Source organism: Mobula hypostoma, chromosome 6 (assembly GCF_963921235.1).
Source record: "Mobula hypostoma chromosome 6, sMobHyp1.1, whole genome shotgun sequence".
Lineage (NCBI taxonomy): Eukaryota > Metazoa > Chordata > Chondrichthyes > Myliobatiformes > Myliobatidae > Mobula > Mobula hypostoma.
This window is the reverse complement of record NC_086102.1, coordinates 28285373-28309564: the sequence shown is the minus strand read 5'-3', so window position 1 is coordinate 28309564 and position 24192 is coordinate 28285373. Positions and strand designations below refer to the sequence as shown.

At 39.1% G+C, this 24192-nt stretch overlaps 1 protein-coding gene across 9 annotated transcripts in view; it reads right to left on the bottom strand.

The window, feature by feature from the left end:
- synj1 (synaptojanin 1) overlaps nucleotides 1-24192 on the bottom strand; it is a 120140-nt gene that overhangs the window by 56287 nt on the left and 39661 nt on the right. For 7 of the 9 annotated variants that reach the window (XM_063050469.1, XM_063050474.1, XM_063050475.1 and 4 more), the window contains exons 12-17: nucleotides 17045-17210; nucleotides 12683-12706; nucleotides 10239-10430; nucleotides 3560-3644; nucleotides 2596-2736; nucleotides 356-548 (exon numbers count right to left, since the gene is read on the bottom strand). In XM_063050469.1, coding sequence (XP_062906539.1) covers nucleotides 356-548; nucleotides 2596-2736; nucleotides 3560-3644; nucleotides 10239-10430; nucleotides 12683-12706; nucleotides 17045-17210 — 801 coding nt within the window. The remainder of the gene's footprint in view (nucleotides 1-355; nucleotides 549-2595; nucleotides 2737-3559; nucleotides 3645-10238; nucleotides 10431-12682; nucleotides 12707-17044; nucleotides 17211-24192) is intronic. The other 2 variants (XM_063050472.1, XM_063050473.1) reach the window with 2 other exon arrangements.

The following is a 24192-nucleotide window of genomic DNA, read 5'->3' as shown; positions in this document are numbered from 1 at the left end:
GTTGTGCAAAGGGACTTGGGGTGCTTGTGCATGAATCGCAAAACGTTGCCTTGCAGGTACAACAGGTTATTAAGAAGGCAAACGGAATGTTTGGCTTCATTGCTAGAGGGAATGAATTCAAGAGCAGGGAGGTCATGCGGCAACTATACAAGGTACTGGTGAGGCCGCACCTGGAGTACTGTGTGAAGTTCTGGTCTCCATACTCGAGGAAGGATATACTGGCTTTGGAGGCAGTGCAGAGGAGGTTCACCAGGTTGATTCCAGGGATGAAGGGGTTAACCTATGAGGAGAGATTCAGTCGCCTGGGACTATACTCTCTGGAATTCAGAAGAATTTTAAAAAATGGTGATCATACCATTGGAAAACTCAGTTTACGAGCTATTTCAACGTAATCCTCATTCCGTTCTTTGACCTGTGATTGTCCTGCAGCAAAATGGGCACAAACAAAGCAAAGGCTGGTGGTATAGAACAACATGTGGACAGCAACTGCTCCTTTGTTACCAGTAGCTCCTCCCATTCCAGTCTTCACAGTGTCCACTGCTACATCCCTGAAATAGAATCCCATCACAGCGATTAGCAAAACATAACAGCCTACTCCAACTACATTTATTGGAACAAAATAGCTTGATATCAAGGATGTTTCTTGAAATTTTATGTTATCATTTATACATAACTGTCTAGCAACACAATTTCCACCAAGGTATTAACTTCTAAAATCTTAATATTTTGTCAATTCTGTGCTCAAAGTAATGGATAATTACGTTAGAGAACATAATGTTTTTCCCTTCATTTAGCCTTGGTCATAATCAGGTTACGTTAAGGTATAATAAAAGAAGAATCAGGATCAGGTTTAATATCACTGGTATATGTCATGAAATTCATTGTTATCCAGCAGCATTACATTGTAATATATAATAATAAAAACTGGAAATTACATTGTGTGTATATATACTAAAAAAAGTTAAATTAAAATAACTAGTGCAAAATCGGAAAAAAAAGTAGTGAGATAGCGTTCATGGGTTCAATGTCCATTTGGAAATCTGAAGGCAGAGAGGAAGAAGCTATTCCTGAATCATTGAGTGTGTGCTTTCAGGCTCCTACACCTCCTCCCTGATGGTACCAATGAGAAAGGGAATGTCCTGGGGGTCCTCAATGATTGATGCTGCCTCTTTGAGGTATCGCTCTCTGAAGGTGTCCTGGATGCTGAGGAGGCTAGTGCCCATGTCGGAGCTGATGATGAATACAATCTGCTGGAGTTTGAAGTTCTATTTATCCTGGTATAACAATATACATAAGCCATATTCCTTGATGAGCATCTTTTATCAATGTTTTACTTTCTTTATTAACCTTCAATTGCCTATGCACTCCAAAATTACCAATGTCATGCCAAGTTTTGCTAAATTAACAATATACTCATGTAATGGGAAATAAGACTAAAACTCTTCAACCTCTTTTCATATTAGTTTTAAGCCCATTTTTGATACTAATTCTAGAAGTGGAAGACCAGTGTTTAACCCAAGCAACCGGCCAGTCTTTTAAGATAGTTCTTTATACTTAAAATCAAAAAGAAATAGATACAAGAACATAGCATCTACAAATTTAATCATTTTCAAAACGTCGGTAACCAATCAACCACTGAATTCTGAAGTAAAGCAGAAAGAGTATAATGCACATGTCAATGCATTGACTAAATATAAATGTCTCAATTTCAGTTCAAACACTAGAAGTATACAGAAAATACCAATGCCCAGAGGTATGACACTTTGGAAAGGAGCAACAAAGATATGGTGGGCAAAGTCATGAGGAAGCAGAAAGGAGAAACCAGAGTTGAGTAGAAAAGAGGCAGCAAGGGGGGCAGTGAGAGAGCAGCAAAACATGACCAAAGTGATCAACATCCGATTACATATAGTTCAGTTAATAAAGTCAAACTTTAAATCAGTTAAGTAATTTGTTAAAACAGATCAATTAGACTCCCAGATACCAGGAATTAAGGGATATGGGGATAGTGCAGGAAAATGGTGCCAAGGCAGAAGATAATCTATAATTGTAATGAATGGTGGAGCAGGCTCAAAAGGGGCCAAGAAGGATACTTCTGCTCTTATTTGATCTGCAGAGTTTAAAGGGACAATTGAAAAAGCAATTAAAAAAGCTTGGCATTACTAAATAGATTGTTCTTTGGTTTTCATGGACAGTAATGTAATGTAACTTTTGACATTTATGTAACGTAACATTTAATGGGGAAGAGCAAAATCAGGCTAGTGGTTTAACTGTACTTCCACTCCTACATAGCCAAGGATTACTGCTATCCTTGTCATTTTTGTTAATTGCTGAACTTGCAACTTAACCCCCATTAAACCTTAAGCTCTCCAACCATCACATCCCTACTGCAACACTATCACAGTTTACTTGCTGCTGAAGTCATCTCATGATTCTACTAGCTGAAACAAGAGTAAAATGTTTACATTTAGACGAGTTATAATTTCTTTCTCCGGCCAAATTACAGTATCGGATCATCTTAGCATTTTTTGTAGTTAATAAAAAATACTGCTAATGGCATATTTCCTTAATCAAATTATACTGAAAAAATAAACTTACCTGATAAATGCAGCATGTTGTGGTCGGATAAAAATAAATAGGCAGACACCCACAAGTTGCTCAGAAGCTAAAAGAACATACTTGCAGTCCCTGGAGATACTCTTCTGAATCTCAGCAGCCCATAATTTCTGATTGGTGGTGCTGTCAAAGAGTTGTATGCAATGATAAATAATATATACAGATGTTTTTAAACATATACATAAATGAAGGAGAACTTGGGAGATCAAAGACAGCTGATTGACAACAATGTAGCGAAAGTTCTGACTTCAGTATAACTGAAGTTTTACTCTTTCTATCACCACAGATACTGCCAAACAGTTTGTGTACTTTTTGGTATCTTTTGTTTTTATTTCAGTATTATTATAGTGGTATGGAAGAACTAAAGGAAGATTTAGAAAGAGGAAGATAAAGTCAAGGAGGTATTTTTAAAGTTTGTTCATGGAATATAAGGTAGATGACTGAAACAAAACTCTTATTGCTCATCTCTTACTACCTTTGTAGCATAATGGTGGCTTTTCTCGTGTGTCAAATTATCATGGCACGTTCAGGAATACAACAAAATAATTTTACAACATGATAGGACATTTATGGGTATAGAAAATACGTTGGGAATTTAAGAGTCTCCCAAAAAAAAGCTTCATATTTTAAGGATCTAAATTAAAAGTATTCATGCGATGTAGGAAACATAAAAAAAAATGATTTTAAATTGTTATATTTAAAGCCAAGAAAAACACAAATTGTACAATAAATTGTACAAATAAAAAAACAAATTGAACAAATATATTCAGTGGCAATGAATCAGTTTCCAATTTAAACATGCCATTCTAAAATAATTAAGTAAAATAATTAAAATTACTTAAAACTGTGTTTAACCATATCACACAAAAAGGACTTTATGGTTAAATTAACTCATTTCAGTAACAAGAAAACTTAAAATGACAAATATCAAAGTATTATTACCTACCTTGCACTTACAATATTTCCTGCATTCAGCTCAACCATTTCTTCAAATCCGATAGCAAATATGTCTACAGGTCTGCCTCCCCTATCTGAAATTAAATTATAAGAAAATAAATACTCTTCAACGAGTTAAACTCCCTAACATTGGGGAAATAAAAAGATGCCAAGCGAAAGAGACTAAATTTGGGGAGGGCACCAACAGCTAGTTGGAACATGATAGTTCTGATGAAGGAAAGAACATAAATAGATTATAATAATGACTTGGATGAAAATGTCAGTGAGCTGATTAATAGATTTGCAGATGACACAAGAATTGCTGGAGTTGTGGTATAAAGGAAGATTATCAAAGAAGACAGCAGGATAAAAATCAGTTGGAAGTATTGCTGGAAAAATGGCAGATGGAATTTAATCCACAGAGTGGCAGATGCCTGGAATATACTACCAGGGAAATCAGTGATAGAAATATTTAAGAGACATTTAGACAGACACATAGTCAGAAGATTACAGCAAAGAAACAGGTCTTTTGGCCCATCTAGTCTATGCCAAAGTATGAATCAACCTATTCACATCGATCAGCACCCGTTTCATAGCCCTCCATATCCCTCCTACTTATCTACCTATCCAAATTTCTCATGTTGAAATCAACCCCGTATCAACCACTTTCACTGCAGTTCATTTCACAGTCTCACCAACCACTGAGTGGAGAGGTTTCTCCTCCTTAAACATTTCACCTTTCACTGTTAATCCATGGCCTCTACTTCTAGTCTCACCCAACCTCAGTGGAAAAAGCCTGCTTGCATTTACCTAATCTATACCCCTCATTATTTTGTATACCTCTATCAAATCTCTCCTCATTCTTCTATGTTCTAGGAAATAAAATCCTAACCTATTCAATCTTTTCCTATAACTCAGGTCCACAAGTCTTGGCAACATCCTTCTAAATTTTCTCTGTACTCTTTCAACCTTATTTACATCTTTAGGTTATATCTACAGGGCCCTATAGGTTGGTGACCAAAACTGCATACAATACTTACCAATGTCTTATCCAACTTTAAATATAACATCGGAATTCCTCTACTCAGTACTTTGATTAATAAAGGCCAATGTGCCAATATATATTTTAACCAGTGACAACACTTTCAAGGAATTATGGATCTGTATTTCCAGATCCCTCTGTACTACCACACTCCTCACTGGCCTATCAGTCACCATGCAAGTCCTACCCTGGTTTGTGCTCCCAAACACTTCCCACTTGTCTGTGTTAAATTCCATCTGCTATTTTTCAGCCTACTTCACCAGCTGTCCCAGATCTCACTGTAAGCTTTGACAGACTTTGATAGTCTTCTTTGCTCTCCACTATACCCACAATTCAGTGTCATCACAAATTTGCTGATCCAGTTTACCACATTATCATCCAGATCATTAACAAAGATGACAAACAACAGACCAAGCACCAATCCCTGCAGCACACAACTATACAGGCCTCCAGTCAGAGAAACAACCACCTACTACCACTCTCTGGCTTCCCCCGCGAAGGCCATGTCTAATCCAATTTACTACCTCATCCTGAATGCCAAGCGACTGAACCTTCTTAACAAACCTCCCATGCGGGACTTTGTCAAAGGCCTTGCTAAGGTCCATGTAGACAACATCCACTATCTTGTCCTTGTCAACTTTCTTGGTCATTTCTTCGAAAAACTCTATAAGATTGGTTAGACATGATCTACCACGCACAAAGCCATATTGACTATCTGCAATCAGTCCCTATCCAAATACTATACATTCAGTCCCTTAGATAAGCAGGCAGAAAATGAAGGGATATGTGCAGGAATTGTGGTTGTGCAATTACATTCACAATGTGATTACATTCAAAACACAGATGACTAAATTTCAGCATATTATAAATTAAAGGATGCTGAAATAGGAGATTGATCATAATCCAGCCTTTTAGAACACAGCACAGGAGCAGGTCCTTTGACTCACATGCCTGTGCTGGCCATAATAGTAATTTAAACTAATCCCATAAACCTGCACATGATCTATATCCTTTCACCCCTATTTCATGTGTCTGCCTACTATCTCCGAAATGTTGCTACTGTATTTGCTTCCCCCACTTCCCTGGTAGTGAGTACCTGCAATATATTTGTTCTTTCAGATCCATAATCTGATCTCCCCATCCACTGATTGTCCTGCCACAGCTCACTAGATGCAATTCACTGCAACCAATTAATCTATCAACCAGCATATTTTTTGGAAGTGGGAGGAAAGTTGAGCACCCACTGGACTTGCAAATTATCACAGAAGTGAAGGGCAAATTCCATATAGACCGCACTGAAGATCACATCAAACCTGGGATGTTGAAACTGTGAGACAGGAGTATTTCCTACAGCAGCAGTCCCCAACCACCGGGCCGCAGAGCATGCACTACCGGGCCGCGAGGAAACGATATGATTTGGCGATAGGAGTCAGCGGCACCTTTCCTCATTCCCTGTCACACCCACTGTTGAGCCATTACACACGCGAGGTCATTACCCGCGCGTCCTCCACGTCAGCGCGGGAAGGAGATCAACTCCTCAAGCTTGCAAATGACAGCGGGCTGAAAAGTATGTTTGACATAACATCTCTGTCGGCTTTCTGGATCAAACTCAAGGCTCAATATCCTGAGATAGCCACGGAAGCACCAAAAACGTTGCTTCCATTTCCAACATATCTCTGCGATGAATGTAACAAAAACTAAATTGCGGAATAGACTGGACACAAGGAACCCCCTTCGAGTATCGCTGTCTCCCATCACCCCTCGATGGGGCCGTCTTGTTGCAGGGAAACAAGCCCAGGGCTCCCACTGATTCAGCGATATTTGTGTGTTGCAATGATTTTATATGTTCATACGGGGAAAACATGCACTGTGTGTTTAATATCCAAACGTTACTTAAAATGTTATGATGCTATTGATTTATAAGTGACTTATATAACCATATAACAATTACAGCACGGAAACAGGCCATCTTGGCCCTTCTAGTCTGTGCCGAACTCTTACTCTCACCTCATCCCACCGATCTGCACTCAGCCCATAACCCTCCATTCCTTTCCTGTCCATATACCTATCCAATTTAACTTCAAATGATAAATCGAACCTGCTTCTGCCACTTCTACTGGAAGTTCGTTCAACACTTACTTCAAGCTCTCCTGATTGTTGACTTATCGCTATATTCATGCGAGGAAAATATGCGCTGTGTGTTTAATATTAAATTCGTTAGATAATCCCTTTTAGAAACGAAATTGAGTGTATTAGCCACTTATCATCGATATTCTGGTCGTGATTAACACCCCCCCACCAAAACAGAATCGCCAAAAACAATTTGTAGAAAAATAATCGGCACGTGCACGCATGTGCAAGTCACACATGCGCACTTGGTGTCTGCGCAAGGCTTCATGGTCATTGTAGTCTTTCTCTGGGTAAACAATGTATTTGACTGCTACTCTTGTCCGTTGGCAACCATCCCCCCCACCGCCCCCCCAGTCCGCAAGAATATTGTCAAAATGAAACCAGTCCGCAGTGCAAAAAAGGTTGGGAACCCCTGTCCTACTGCATCACTGAGCCAGCTGCACACAACCGCATTAGTGGACCTTGTCTTCAGAAAGAATGTTATTGCATTGGAAGCAACTCAGAGAAGGTTTATTAAGCTAATACTTGGGCTGGGTAGGTTAAATTACAAGGGAAAGTTGGACAGGTTAGTCTTGCATATGCTGGACTTCTGAAGAGTGAAAGGGGACGACTAAAATACACAAGATCCTGAGGAGTTTTGACAGGGTGAATGTTGAGAAGGTGTTTCCTCTTGTGGAAAATCTAGAATAAGAGATCACTGCTTTAAGAGTAAGGAGTCACCAACTTAAGACAGAGATGGTGGTAAAATGGCAGCATGCTAGGGCTCAGGATCCAACAAAATGTGCAAGTGTTTGTCTTACACATTTTTCTTGTGATCACAAGACCTGATGGACACTGGTGATACAAAGTACTACATGTCTGGTTCACTGGCGAGACCAATGGTAGAGGAGCTGCACTGACTCAATTGTTATGCAGACCAGGCTCTCTTGCCTCACCTGTTACAGCCATCCGGGGGAGGAGGTGCTGGAGGCGGCTTGGGAGTGGAGAGAGGCATTGCAGGAGCACTAGAATCCCCGTCTGAGGACCAGGCCTGATGCTGTGGCATCACCTGTTACAGCAACCAAAGGGAGGAGGCACCAGAGGCAGTGTGGTGACAAAAGAGGCAGGCGGGCATGCTGGAATCTGTACTATGTTGGAGGCTGGCCCTGTAGGCCAGCTTGTCCATCAGTGCTGTTCTCTAGTGCTTGTTCCCTTCAGTGATGGAAGAAGCTGTGTGCTTGTTTTCCAGGGCAACATTCCATGCACCATCAATCTTCAGTCAATGTCATTCATGAACTTATGCTAATCTTATTTTGTGACTGTATATGCTATCGTAACTATATGAGTTGTGTAAACACGAGGAATTCTGCAGATGCTGCATTCACCAGCAACTTTGATGTGTGTTGCTTGTTATATGAGTTGTGTGCTTGTATGACTGTCTTTTGTTTAGCTGTATAGATGTGTATAGTTGAATGACAATTAATCTGGAAGTTGAAATTCGCACAGGATGATTGCAGAAAACAATGTGTTGAAATATCAGGAAGTAATTCCAAAGAAACTTTTGAAACTGAGAACACAGACAGTAACACTGGGATGAATTTAACAGAAATTGAGTTATAAGCATGAGGAAGTCTGCAGATGCTGGAAATCCAAAGCAACACACACAGCATGCTGGAGGAACTCAGTAGGTTAGGCATCATCTATGGTAATAAAGAAACAGTCGACATATCAGGCCAAGACCCTTCTTCAGACCTGGAAGAAAAGGGGAAGATGCCAGAAGAAAAAGGTGGGGGGGTGGGGAAGCTAGCTGGAAGGTGAGAGGTGAAGCCAAGTGGGTGTGAAAGGTCAAGGGCTGGAGAAGAGAGTGAACCATAGGAGAAAAGAAAGGAGGAGGGGACTTGGGGGAAGTAATAAACAGGCAAGAAGAAGTAAAAGGTCAGAGTGGGGATAGAGGAAGGGGGGGGAGAGGAAAATGTATTTACCTCAAGGAAAAAAAACATTCCAGTTGGAGGCTACCAAGACAGATTATCAAGACAGACCTAGACAGCTCCTGAGGGTGGCCTCATCCTAGCACAAGAGGGGGCCACGGACCAACATGTCGGAATAGGAATTATGGGAATTGGAATTAAAATATTTGACGACCAGTTAAGTCCCGGTTGAGGCCGATGTTGTGGAAGTGCTCGACAAAGTGGTCCCTAAATTTACCACTGTTCTCACCTATGTAGAGACTGGACACAATAGATGACCCCAGCAGAGTCGCAGGTAGAGTGTTGCCTCACCTGGATGGACTGTTTTGGGCTCTGAATGGAGGTGAGGGAGGAGGTGTATGGGCAGTTGTGGCACTTAGGCCACTTGCAGAGATAAGTCCATGGAGGGAGATTAGTGGGGGAGGGATAAATGGAATAAAGGTGTCGTGGAGGGAGCAATCCCCGTGGAAAGCAAAGGGTGGGGGGGGGGAGGTAAAGATATGCTTAGTGGCAAGATCCCTTTGGAGATGGCAGACATTGCAGAGGATGACGTGTTGAATGCAGAGGCCGATGGGTGCTAGGTACAGACAATAGGGACGCTATCACTACTGAGGCAGCCGGAAGATGTGGTGAATGTGGATGTATGGGAAATGGAGGAGATATAGGTGAGAATGGTATCAAGTTGTATAACTAAAAAGGCAGTCAAGTACCAAAGGAGGCGACAGAGATAGAGGCAAGCAAGGCCTGTTTCTGGGATTTGGGTCATTCGGGCAAGTTACACCTATTGCCAATTCATTACCACCTTATCAAGGGCACCAGTGATAATAATAAGAAACCATACAGTGGCAGAAGTGTTACACCTGCCCATTCAGCTCTTCCCTCACCTCCATTCAAGCCCCAAACAGGTCTTTCCAGATGAGACAACACTTCGCATGTGAATCTGTTGGGGTCGTCTACTGTATTTAGTGCTTCTGATGTGGCCTCCTCTACACTGGTGAGACCCGATGTAGATTGGGAGACCACTTTGTCGTGCACCTGTACTGCATCCGTAAAAAGCAGGATTTCCTGGTGGCCAACCATTTTAATTCCTATCCCCATTCTCATTCTGATATGTCTGTCAATGGCCTCCTCTTCTGCCATGATGAAGCCACTCTCAGTTTGGAGGAGCAATACCCCATACTCCGTCTCGGTAGTCTGCAACCTGATGGCACAAACATCGATTTCTCCAACTTCCTGTAATTTTCCCCCTCCCCCTTCCCTCTTCTTCAATTCCCCATTCTAGCCCCTTGTCTCTTCCCCTTTCCTTTCCAGTCCTGATGAGGGTCTCAGCCTGAAACATTGACTGTTTATTCATTTCTATAGAGGCTACCTGACCTGCTGAGTTCCTCCAGCATTTTGCATGTGTTGTTCTAGATTTCCAGCATCTGTAGGAACTCTTGTGTTTAAGAAACCATACTATTTGATTCCTTCCAATAATTCTATATTACAGCATTAAAATTATAAAAAAAACAATGTAGACTGTAAAATACAGTTGAAGTTACCAAACGATCATACTAAATGCAAGATTTTACCTTGGAATTCTTGAGCATTTGCTTTTTTTGGCGCATCCAACAGCCAGTCATTCAGAGTTTGATTCTTGAAAGCAATACTGCGAAATTGCTTTCCACCGTTCACATTCCAGGTTCCAACACTAACTCTGATACGTTTTGGTTTTGTATATTTATGATAGTTTTCACACATACCATGCAAGACTTGGGGTGAAGCTGTAAAGTCAGAAAAGAATGTTCTTTTAGAAACATGTAATCATAAGTATTTGTCCAGCTTCCAAATCCTGAGCTAGGACTACAGTATTATCTACTTTAAGATTAAAATGAATTTAAAATGGATTCTGACTTTTACAGTTCACTCTTTTGCCTTCACACAAGTTCGGATCTTAATCAGACAAGAGGGGCAAAGACTAGAGAGCACCATACATTAAACATGCAAATTCAATGTCTTAATTTTGTCACAGTTTGAGGATAAAGGGGAAGCCTTTTAGGACCGAGATTAGGAAAAACTTCTTCACACAGAGAGTGGTGAATCTGTGGAATTCTCTGCCACAGGAAACAGTTGAGGCCAGTTCATTGGCTATATTTAAGAGGGAGTTAGATATGGCCCTTGTGGCTAAAGGGATCGGGGGTATGGAGGGAAGGCTGGTACAGGGTTCTGAGTTGGATGATCAGCCATGATCATACTGAATGGCAGTGCAGGCTCGAAAGGCCAAATGGCCTACTCCTGCACCTATTTTTCTATGTTTCTATGTTTTCTAATCATGACTCAATTGCAATTTTGACCCAAGGTCTGTCAATAAAGATTGAATTGCATGAAGTACATGGAAGTCCTGGATCACTGGGTTTCCATTTACTCTCTAACCTCATTATCCTTCCTTACTTTCCTTGAGTAAGTATCTGGCTGCCCCATTATTGCTTGGAAGTATAAGTCTTTGATGCACCCAGGTTTCTAAATTCTATCATTTAATGATGGTATCAAATAACTATGATTTTAGTTGTTCAATAATACAAACAAATCAATGGATACAGTATATTTACAGCAGTCCATATGACCAGTCTAAACAGCTTGTACAGTAATTTCAATCCCAAATTTTTAAAAACAATTTAGCTCTGTAAAACAACCAGTCATATAGTTCAAACGATTTCACTGAAAATTGAATATGAACATTTTAAAATTCTACCCATATTCTATCCAGACCAATTTCAGATATTGTAAGGGCATTTAGCTTACTAAGTGCATTTGGCTTTCTACAAATAACTGAGTCTGAATCTGAACTTACTTTCAGAATTTTAGATGCAACAGAGCTATATGAATGCTTTCTTATCTGCATCATTGGATTAACTTTGTGAGGCATATAACTAATTGAAGGCCTCATAAAAAGAAGTTATTTCAGACTCTGAAGTTACCAATAATGTGAATGCAAATTCATCTGCTGTGTGCATCAGAATTATTTTTAGGAAGATTTTGCCTACAGTTTTTTTTGTTATTGCATGGTAGCTCCAATTGAGTGAACTTATAACTTCCACTGTTAGTTCACTGCCCTCAATCTAGTGAATCAGGGATAGATGTGTATTTTAATTAAACTTCTTCAAAAATAACAGTGATTTTCATATTTTCCCAGATAAACTGCAAACCATATTTGCAAATTCAATCGTTTCCACCTTCCTCACAGTATACTTATTAGTGTTCCCATTCTCTAATTGAAAGTGTCAATTCTCTGCTCCTCAACTAACAACTTGTCCTTCTCTTCCAATTGTTATTAGCCTTCTTCTGCTTCCCCCTCAACCCACCCTTTCACTTTTGCCTTTTATGTACTATACTCCTCTCCCGTGTTTCACAAATCTTGTGAGAAGTAATGGGGACTCCAAGGAATATTTGCATGTAACTCTTGGATACTCTGCACTTGGCCAGTGCTTCTGATCATAGGAAATGATTCTGGTATCATATTCAGGGTGTTAAAAAAGGAAGGTTCTAAACACATGCTGGATACATCCTGAACTTCTGCTACCATGGGAAAATGATAAATCACAATGCACGCTTCTGCACACAACCCCCCCCCCCCCATGCACCCCTCATCCAATATCTTAAGTAAATTTAAACGTTCACTGAGCAATTAAATGTATTTTTGTGAATAAGTATCAAATTAATGCCTTCAGTACAATTTTCTAAGAGACAATTTTTTTGTATTTGTGCATCTTATAAAAGAAGTTCACATTTTTTTGCAATATCAATTAATGGTAGTATTTGAGTCATGTAATCTAGAGCAAGAATATTTATTTAAAAAGATCAGAAATGTCCACTGTTATACAGTAAGCAAAGGGTATCTTAGAACAATACAGAATGACAACTACTTGGGTTACTTTTGCAAATAATGCAATTAGTAAAAGGCAGCTTTTTTTTTTAAGAAAAGAGGCATCTGATTTTGCTGTTGTTATTTCAGAAGGATTTAGGCAAAGCACTATACCTGATTGAAGTGTCAATTCTGGAACTGCAGCCACAGCAAAAGGAGAAGAAGAAAAAAGCATTAAACGCACTTTATGCACATCAAGCTCTTCCATAAATAAAAAGAAACCTTAACATGCATTACACAGCAGACGTTATACATTTGAACACATGGTACAACTTAAGCCTTCACACATTCATTGTTGTATAATCACATTAACTAATTGTACTTAAGTAGATTATACAGTTGATTTTAGATGTATAACAAAGGATCTTTATTTTACTGAGCTTCTACAGAATGTTAGAATGAAAAAAAAAATTGTTTTAGCATGCCCTTCAAATGCCAATTATGATCTTGTGTTCAATGTGGTTATCAACAGAATCTAAAATTAGGGAGACATTATTGCTGAGAAAACGATTTTTCACAGATGTTAGAAGCACCAAGGACACAATTTGATTCCGATATCATGATAGGAAAAGGCAACAGAAAGGGAACACAAAAATACTTAGATACTATTAAGACGGTTAAAAAGTACAATCAAGTGTTAACTGTTTCTTTTTCCACAGATGTTGTCTCACATCCTGAGTGTCTCCAGAATTTTGCTTTCCGCTAAAACTATCAAAAAGCATACCATCCATTCAAATTTCCACCAGACACAAACTAAATCTGAATTAGGTTAAGTCTCTGATGGAGTGAAATCCTCATATTTTCAGTCTAAAACCACTAGTGAATTTTACTTTCTAATTTTTTCCCACCAAAATTTTCCTACACATCTGGAAGACATTGACTCTTTGCACAGACACACAGACACCTGCAAATGCTAAACCTCCTGTAGCTCACCCAAGCGACTGTTATTTGTCATGCAGCTCACTGTACATTCACCAATCAGTAACTTATTACCAAGCACAATATCCATGACCCGGATGTTTGCACAACCATCAGAAATTCCCTCAAATCCTAAGTGACTTCCTGAATGGAAATGTATTATTTTTTTTAAAAAACAGGAATCTAACTGAATAGGAATTCTCTCTAAACATAGGAAGTACTGACCATTATAAGCTGGACCTAGAGATAATATGAAGTAATACAAGATGGGCTCATAATTATTCATAAACATGCCAACAACCGTAAAGCTGTTGAGCTTTCCCACTGCAAATTTTAACAGCTTTTTTTAACCCCCAGTTTGAACCAATCCTTTTATATGTGTTAGACAAACAAAACATAAAAAGTAAACACAAAATCCACAAGAGTGGAAAAGTTTTTTAAAAAAATCCAAGGATGATATTAGCAATTTCATGTCTAGAAAACAAATCATGAACAACCATTGTTCTGCCTACTTTACACAATGTACAAGCAAAACAACAGAACATGTGATTAGATGGTGCCTTATGTCCTTGAAATATCCCAAAATGATTTATAGGTCAGGATTTTTGTTTTGAAATATAATCAAACTGCTAGGTAGGTAAGCAATGGCTAATTTTGCACACATGCTGCCCCCAATAATGAGAAATTAATTAATGGTATTGTGGGATCTATTAAATCCACTTGAACAGGCACACGGTACCTTGAATTAATAGCTCGTGGCATTAACAACACTTCCAGTACCACAGCCTCATTCAGCATTGCATGAAGTGTCACCCAGCATTAAGTATTTAAATCCACACTGGGGCTTGATCAGAGAACCCTGAGTTAGAGATGAAATTGTTACGAATTCAGTCAAGATTACACTGAATTACAAATGGAACCTTGTAAAGTAACTAAAATGTTTTAAAAATAAAATTTTATTATTGGTTATTAAATGGAACTTCCTAGAATCCCTTTTAAAACTAAAACAATGTGGCTAGCGTACATGATCCAAATCTTCAGTGAGGAAATTTCAAGTTTTTAAGGATTTAACAGGAATTTTCTGGTTAAAAACCCAAGACTAAATTGCTTTATTCTAGGAAATCTAGTTCTGAAATTTAACGATATATTTATCCATAAATCATCTGCAGACAAAGTTCAAATGTACATTCAGTGGAGAAGATATCTCCTAACCCTGATTCTCTCGGCCATCTGCCCATGAACCATACCATCTTCTGTTAAGAGGCTAAAAGTCCACACTGATTCAAGGCAGGGGGGACAGTAGTATAGACTTAACAACAAAAGCACAGCCACATGCAGAAGATCTGCCCCATTAAAGAAATATTTAAATTTTAATGTTCAATGGAAACAGTAAAACAGGAAAGAAAAAAAAAATGTATTACTGCTACTAAATGTTCATTTGTAAAGGGATATTTCACAAAGCATCTGACCAGTATTTCTCCAGTATTATTTCTAGGGCCCACCCTGTGTCACCAAAGTGAAAGGGCAAGGAGGAGCTGTTCTGACAACAAAGATTTTTCCAGGATTGGCTTTACCTCCTGTTTTTGGAGTGACTACACTAACCATTGCCCAAACCATACAGAATTAGATTTTCTTATATTGCCTTTCTGCTATTGTAGTTTTGGTTTTCATTTACAGGTCTCAGTTTCTCTCCTACACCCCTCCCAATCTCTTCCCAAGCTCCCTAATCGTTAACCCCATTTCCCATAACAATCCTACACCAACCCCGACAATACTTGTCCACTGTCATCCTTTTCCTTCCTTACAAAATCCTCACCTCTTGGCACTCTCCATCACAATAAGAGATTGCAGAAGCAAGTCCTACAAAATGTGCATACAAGGCTGGGACCTGCCAGCTCCATTGAACATACCACCAGAGATATCATGGACTAGGGATATTGGCTTTATACAGCCTTGATCAAAAACAACTCCCCTTGCAGTGCTATTTTAACACATAGAAACTTGCACTGAAGAATTTCTAGACCAAAAACCAGTAAAAAGATATTTAACAACGCTTAATATGTGCAAATACTAATCTATGTTAGAGTACAATTCAAGGCTATTCTCAGAAAAAAGGATCATATCTATGAAAGGAACCGAAATGGATATATGTACTTAATCTCTTGAAACTGACAATGGGAGTCCAAAAATCTGGCTGGTCCATCTGGCCTGGAATGCGGCCATATCAAAATACATGTCTTATCTCACTGCTCAAGGTGACAATGCCTTGTAGAACCACGCCTGCTGCCCTAGTAACTTGACTCTCAAGAAAACAGAAAGGTTGCTACATAAGCAAGGAATCCCTTTACTTTGCCTGGTGTCCAAGAGTGATAGAATGCAATGCAAAAAACTATATTAACCAGTTGACAACCTCTTCTAAGGCAATGCCCCACAATCATAGATGACTTGCTTCCATTCTGTTTCAGTGGGTTCTAAAGTACTAAAGAGGCCAATGTGGGAATCAGTCTTCTACACAGATGGAGCAGAAAGTATTTAATGACACAGTAAATAGATAGCTAGTTTGTGAGATGGCAACCTCCTTCTGCCATTGCTAAACACCATTTCATCAGGATAACTGACTGACTTTTCTACGACTGTGATCAAATCCATCTTATTTATTTTGCTTCCTTGCCAAGTCCCCAGTGACATTAGAATGATAGCTAAAAGTATATATGTAGATGGGTATCAAGCACTGTTTACAATGGCCCAAGGAGAATACGTGAACAGATGTAGTCTCAGGATTATGGGTCGATTCAGTATTCAGATAGCAGTGATTTTTTGAAATTATCTTTACCTTGTCTAAAATATCTAATTTCCTTGAATATAATCAAGGCTGACACTGCCAGATTTCTGGTCTCCAAGAAAATCAGTGAATAAGGGTTCATATCAGAAACTGCTTTGATCAAGGGTCAGCCATGATCTTACTGAAAGCAGCCACAATGAATCACATGACCCAGTTCCAGTCATACTTGTACAATATAGGGTTTGCAGAGGTACAAGCCAAACTCCACACAACAGGACTGGGCAAGTTTGGAGAAACTGCCAGGTTTACAATCCAGATACTTCCAAGTGTCATTCACAGGAATCACATTTATTCTTGCAGTGCAAAACCAAATACTGATACTTCAAGTCACAAAAATATTATAATTCTTGATGCCTCACTGGACCCTTGCTGCTTTCTCAGCATTTTCCTCTCTGCTCCACTCACTATCTTTCTGCTATTCCATTTTTCTTTGGCAATTACCTCAACTTAGCCTTGGCTCTTTTTCACAGCACCTAGCCTTCATCTGATTGGTAAGGAGAAAGTCTTTTTTCTAGAGTGAGCCTATGGATGTCGCTCCACAAGTTGCAGATTAAATTCTGTTTTGTGTATTGAAGTAAAATAATTTCTAATAACAAAGAAGAATCAAAGCACTTTCAAGTATAGATTTAAAGTTTAATACCAGTTTGCATTACATGCCATAAATGAATTCAAAATAACTTGAATATCATTGCATGCATTTATAAAGTAAACCTTACCATGTAAAGAACCAGTCGTTAGGAGAGCTCGAGCTTTATCTGCCAAGTCACTGTTCAGCGTATTACCAAGTAACAAGATGTCAATAGCTTCCTGCTTGGAGCTATCGAAGAAATTATTCTGAATGGTTCTTGTCACTGAGCGAGCTCCATCCTTAAACTTTCCACCCTAGAAGAAAAAGATATAACATTACTATGAATAATTAAATGTTATTTAACTTACTAAACCAACCATTGATTTTAGCTGAATATACTCTGTACTTTAATGTGCTACATTACATGAAGTATCCTGATGTGAAAATGTGCTTTGCAAATACATGTTGTTAGGCAAATTTTCCATTAACTTAAGGGTCACACACAGAGACACAGGCCCTTCAGTTTAATTAGTCCACACAATTCACTGCATCCTCCTTGCTAGTCTCAATCGCCTATGTTGGGCCCATAAATATCCAAGCCTTTCCCCTCCATCTGCCTATCCAAATGCCTCTTATATGTTGCAGTTATACCTGCCTCAACTACTTCCTCTGACAACTCATTCCCGGTACTCACTACCATCCCGTGTAACAAAAAAAATGTTAACTCTCAGGTCTCTTTTTACCCTCCTTATCTTGTATCTGTGCCCTCTAGTTTTGGACTGCGCAACCCTGGAGAAAAGACCATCTATCCATCTCACCTATGCCCCTCATGATTTTATAAACCTCTGTAAGGTCAACTCTCATTTTCTCTACTTTGCAAGGAATAAAGATCCAATGTGGCCAACACACACTCCCTGGTCCAGGCAGCATCCTTGTAAATCTCTTTTGCACCCACTCCAGCTCGACACTGTCTTTCTGACCAAAACTGTAACATCATACTTCAAATGTAGTCTAACCAATAACTTATATAACAGCACCTGGAGTATTGTGTACACTTTTGGTCAGCCTTTTATAAGAAAGACAAGCTGGAAAGGATGCAGAAGATGCAGAAGACTGAAATATAATATCCCGACTCCTAAATTTGATGTCTTGATCGACAAAGACCAGCATGCCAAATGCCATCTGCACCATGCTGCCTACTTGAATAGCCACTTCCAGCGAATTAGAACACTTATGCTCTCAGGCCACCCTGTTCCACACTTGTCAATGATCTCCATTCACTGTATAGCTCCTACCCTGGTTTGACTGCCCAAAATGCATCACATTACACTTAGATCAGTTGAAAGCTATTTGCCATTCCTCATCCCATCTCCCTACCTGATCAAGATTTCTTTTAATTCAGTATCATCAACAAACTTGCTAATTGTGCCATGTACATTCACATCCAAATTATTTGCATAAATGATACAAAACAGAGGTTCCAACAATGACCTCTCCCAGGCACAGGCCACCAGTCAGAGAATTGACCTTCAACTATCACACACTGCTTCCTATCTTTGAGCCAACTCCGAATCCACCTCACTAACACCTCTTGAATCCCACGCAACCTGGTTCTAACATTTAACTGCCATTCATTCTTTGGAGCACTCCTCTGTTTTCGTGGAGGGTTGCGAAGAAAAAGAATTTCAGGATGTATACTGTATACATTTCTCTGACATTAAATGTACCTTTGAAACCTAATTTTCCAGATCAGCAGGATCTTGACAAAGGCCTTGCTAAAGTCCATAACTTCCCATCCACTGCCCTGACTTCTTTCCTCTCCTCAGTTACCTCTTCAAAAAACTCCAAAATAATTGTCAGACATGACCTCACACTCACAAAACCATGACCATTGTTCCTGGAATTATATTACTGTCACATATTGAGATACAGTGAAAATATTGTCTTGTATACAATTAATACCGAGCATATCATTAAATGGTGCATTGGGGTATTAAAAGCTAAAACAACAAAATAATGCACAATAAAGAATAACAGCTACGGAGAAAGTGTGGTGCAGGTAGACAACAAGATGTAAGAACATAACAAGGTAGATTCTGATCAGGCTATGACTATCCAAATGATGGTAGATCTGATATCTTTATGATTCTGATATACTTAACTCACCATTAGGCCAACACCCAGAGAAAGCAATAATCAAGGAAGGAAAAATAGATCAATTACTGAATAATCTACACTGATAAATCATTATGTATAGTACATTTAAACATAGTCATAAAATATTAAGGAAGTACTGCTCACTGAAAATGAAAGCAAAGTTTAAGGTTCTGCTTAAAGTGAAACAATGTGAAGTTCTTAATGCTGTAGTGGTTTTCTGCCAAGTATGTGTGTGAAAAGGTTAATTAGCAGGAGCATTCTTATCCACAACAACTTTTGAATTTGAAATTGTTACACAAGTTTTCTGTAAAGTCAATACAAACATTCGTCTGAATTTTAACATCTTATCATGGCATAAAATTGGACTCATAAAATTAAAAAAAAACATAACTTAATGGCACTTTCCCAAATACCAACAGAAGAAATACTTAAATAAGAGCCCTTTACACTTGTGAAGTATGGCAAAGTATATCCTCAAAAGTTAGTAATTTAGTAAACATATGAAAATGCATCAGAAACACAGGAGTAGAGATTGACAGATGAGATACTTCTCAAAGGTCCACTGAATTTCATATGCCTAACAGGCATACAATGGTTTAAAACTAGGAGCGGGGAAATAAAGGTACATTGCACAGGAATACCAACATGACACATTGAAAAATAGAAAACCTAGGGGAAACAATAGTTGCAGAAATTTCACTATCAGAGAAAGAGACATCCCTTGAGGAGCTACAGCTGAGAGCCCTGTACAATGTGCTGCAAACTAGCAAAGGAGGGAAAGATTTGGTATGCGTGAACCAAAAAAATGGTTCATGACAAAGCAAATACCAGGATCATAAACAGAGATTCTGCAGATACTGGAAATCCACAGTAACACACACAAAATGCTGCAGAAACTCAGCAGGTCAGGCAGCATCTATGGAAAGGAAACGTCGACTGTTTATTCTTTTCCATACATGCTGTTTGACCTGCCTGACATTCAGCATTTTGTGTGTGTGTGTTACAAATATCAGGAAATTTGAAAGTTCTGAACTAAAGAACAATCATCTTTGAAGCACTTCCACAAACTCAATTGTCATGAAGTAAACATTATAAATACCTGCTGGCTTTAGAATACAAGCAGGGTCTCATCCAAAGCACTTTGGAGGAGAAGGGGGACCAGCCAGATGTCTTGGTACATATTGATACTAATGACATGGGAAGGAAAAGCAAAGAGGTCCTGAAGAGAGAATTTAGATAGCTAGGCAGAAAGCTGAGAAGCAGGACCTCCAGGGTAATAATTTCTGGATTGCTACCTGTGCCACATGCCAGTGAGGGTAGAAACAGGATGATTTGGCAGAAAACTAAGTGGCTGAGAAGCTGGTACAGGGGTCAGGGCTTTAGGTTCTTGGATCATTGGGGTCTCTTTTGGGGGAGGTATAAACTGTACACACGGGACGGGTTGCACCTGAACCCGAGGGGGACCAATATTCTAGTGCGCCAGTTTGTTGGAGCTAATGGGGAGGGTTTAAACTAATATGGCAGGGAGATGGGAAGCAGAGTGAAGAGACTAAGGGTAAGACAGATGGTAAAATAACAAAGATAGCGTGCAGTCAGACTGTCAGGAAGAGCAGGCAGATGATAGGACATAATTGCAGCCAGCAGGGTGAATATCAGTGGATTAGGGATGCAGAATCAGAAAGATAACAAATACAATATTCAATGCACAGAGTATAAGAAATAAGGTGGATGAACTTGTAACACAATTACAGATTGTCAGGTATGATGTTGTGGCCATCACTGAACTGTGGCTGAAGGATGGTTGTAGTTGGGAGCTGAACATCCAAGGTTACACATTGTATCGGAGGGGTAGGAAGGTAGGCAGCGGGGGTGGCATGGCTCTGCTGGTAAAGAATGGCATCAAATCAGTAGAAAGATGTAACATAGGATCGGAAGATGTTGAATCTTTGTCGGCTGAGTTAAGAAACTACAAAGGTAAAGGGATCCTGATGGCAGTTATATACAGACCTCCAAACAGTAATTGGGATGTGGACTGCAGAATGCAAATGGAAAATAGAAAAGGTGTGTCCGCAGGACAATGTTATGATAGTCATGGGAGAATTTAACATGTAGGTAGACTGGAAAAATCAGGTTGGTAATGGATGTCAAGAGACTGAGTTTGTTGAATGCCTATGAGATGGCTTTTCAGAGCAGCTTGTCATTGAGCCGACTAGGGGATCAGCTAAACTGGATTGGGTGTTATGTAATGAACTGGAGGTGATTATGAGGCTTAAGTTGAAGGAACATTTAGGAGGTAGTGATCACAATATGATTGAGTTCAACTTGAAATTTGATAGGGAGAAAGTAAAGTCTGATGTAGCAGTATTTCAGTGGAGTAAAGGAAATTATAGCGGTATAAGAGAGGAGATGGCCAAAGTAAATTTGAAGGAGATGCTGACAGGGATGACAGCAGAGCAGCAATGGCTTGAGTCTCAGGGAAAAATGAGAAAACTGCAGGATAGATGTATTCCAAAAACAAAGAAATATTCAAATGGCAAAATAATACAACCGTGACTGATGAGGGAAGTCAAGACTAACATAAAAGCAGAGAGGGCATACAACAAAGCAAAAATTAGTGGGAAAATAAAGGATTGCAAAGCTTTTAAAAACCTACAGAAAGCAGTAAAAGAATCGTGAAGATGGAAAAGATGAAACATGAAAGGAAGCTAGCAAACAATGTCAAGGTGGCTAAAGCTTTTTCAAGTATATGAAAAGTAAAAGAGATGAAAGTGGATATAGGACTGCCAGAAAATGAGGCTGGAGAAATAATAACAGGGAACAAGGAGATGGCATATGAAGTAAATGAGTACTTTACATCAGTTTTCACTGTGGAAGACACCAGCAGTGTGCCATTTCAAGAGGCCTAGAAATGTGATGCTGAGGCTTTATAAGGCACAGGTGGGGCCTCACCTGGAGTATTGTGAACAGTTTTGGGCTCTGGGTCAGAGGAGGTTCACAATGAAAGAGTTATCGTATGAGGAATGTTTGACGGCCCTGGGCATGTATTCACTGGAATTTAGAAGGATAAGGAGGAGTTTCATTGAAGCCTTTCAAATGTTGAAAGACCAAAGACAAAGTAGGTGTGGAAAGGATGTTTCCCACGGTGGGAGAGTCTAGGACAAGAGGGCACAGCCTCAGGATAGAGGGGCGTCCATTTAAAACAGAGATGTGGGGAAGGTTCTTTAGCCAGAGAGTGGGTGAATTTGTGGAATTTGTTACCACAGGCAGCTGTGGAGGCCAGGTCGTTGGATGTACTTAAGGTGGAGATTGATGTTCTTGACTGGCCATGGTATCAAAGGTTACAAGGAAAAGGGTGAGAAATTGGACTGAGGAAAGGAAAAAAGAATCAGCCATGATTGAATGGCAGAGCAGACTCGATGGGCCAAATGGCCTAATTCTGCTCCTAGATCTTATAGGATCAAGACTGGATTTGCAAATTAACTGGCATCATAGTGAATGCAAATAAAGTAGATGGCAGAAATAAATAAAGCAGATCAAGACAGAAGCTGGTAGATATTGGTTCAAGTCTATGTTTTACACACTTAGTTCCTCTCAAGATGTGAAGCACAGGAAACTCAAAATATTCCTTAAGGTAGAGAAATAGATTCATCATTATTTCATATACATGTTGAGCACTCCTTTTCTGAAAATCCAGAATTTTTTTAAAATGCTGACATGATGCCACAAACAGAACTCGCACAAAATGCTGGGAAGATTCCCAGGGGATGCATGGGTCTCTGCACACCACAGGTAGTTCTGAGAAGTGATCTCACATACCCTGAGTGAGGCCCTGTTTTGCGCCAGTTGTTTTCAGCAATTATTATAGCCAGATCTTCATACATTACTGAAAGTGGTTACCATGTGTTTTGCACTTATTCTCTGCTCTGTGCTATGAAGATATTGTTGGAAATGTTAAAAAGGTCTGCAGTTACTCCTATGTGTAATAGTGAAAAGAAAAATGAGGAAGAATTTATGTTTATGTATAACACAGAAAGTCAAGATGCTGGGAAAACTTCACAAGGGTGTAAGCGTGAAGCATCTGACAGAGGAATATGATGTTGGAACGACCACCATCTACGACCTGAAGAAACAGAAGGACAAACAGTTAATGTTCTATGCTGAAAGTAATGAATGGAATTTAAAGAATAATAGAAAAACACTGCAGAAAGCAAAAAATTAAGATCTCATTATGTATTGAAAGAATGGATTCATCAGCATCAGAGTGAACATATGCCACCTAACAGTATGCTGATCATCAAACAAGCAAAAATCTATCAGGATGAACGGAAAATTGAAGGTAATTGTGAATATTCAGTAGGCTGCCTGTAGAAGTTTAAGGCAAGGCATTAAATTTTTAAAGATTTGTGGTGATAAAGCACCTGCTGATCACGAAATAGCTGAGATTAATTAAATTCAATTTTGTTTTTTATTTTACATAAAGCTGCAGTGCAGCTCTTGTTACCCTGCACACATTATATTTTCATTATGTTAATGGTGTGTAATAATTTTTACCGTTAAGTACATATGTCTGATGAACAAGTGTAAGATAAAGACTGCTTACCGGTAATTCAGAATCAGGAATGATGGCAATGTCAAAGAGCCACTGACTGCCCACCTGGGCAGACGAGGTAGTGATAGCTTACCTTTCTAATGGTTCAATATACATATTATTGTTACATGCACAAGATTATTAAAAATATTACCTTCAGGGTATAAGTTGTATATGTAATGTAAATGGATTTTGTGTTTAGACTTGGTTCCCATCCCCAAGCAATCTCCTTCTATAGATTCAAACATTCCAAAATCTGAAAAAAATCTGAAATCCGAAATACATCTAGCCTGAAGCATTTCAAATAGGGTGTGCTCAACCTGTACTAAAAGTCTTTATAAGCTCTAAGACTTTGAAGCTTTTATATTGTATTGGTTTACTATTGTCATATGCAACAAAATACAACACAAAGCATTTGTTTCGCATGCCATCCAGACAGATCATGCCACACATGATTACAACAAAAGAAAAAACAAAATGCAGAATATAGTGTTGCAGTTACAGAGGAAGTGCAGTGCAGGAAGACAAATATGTGCAAGGGCCATTATAAG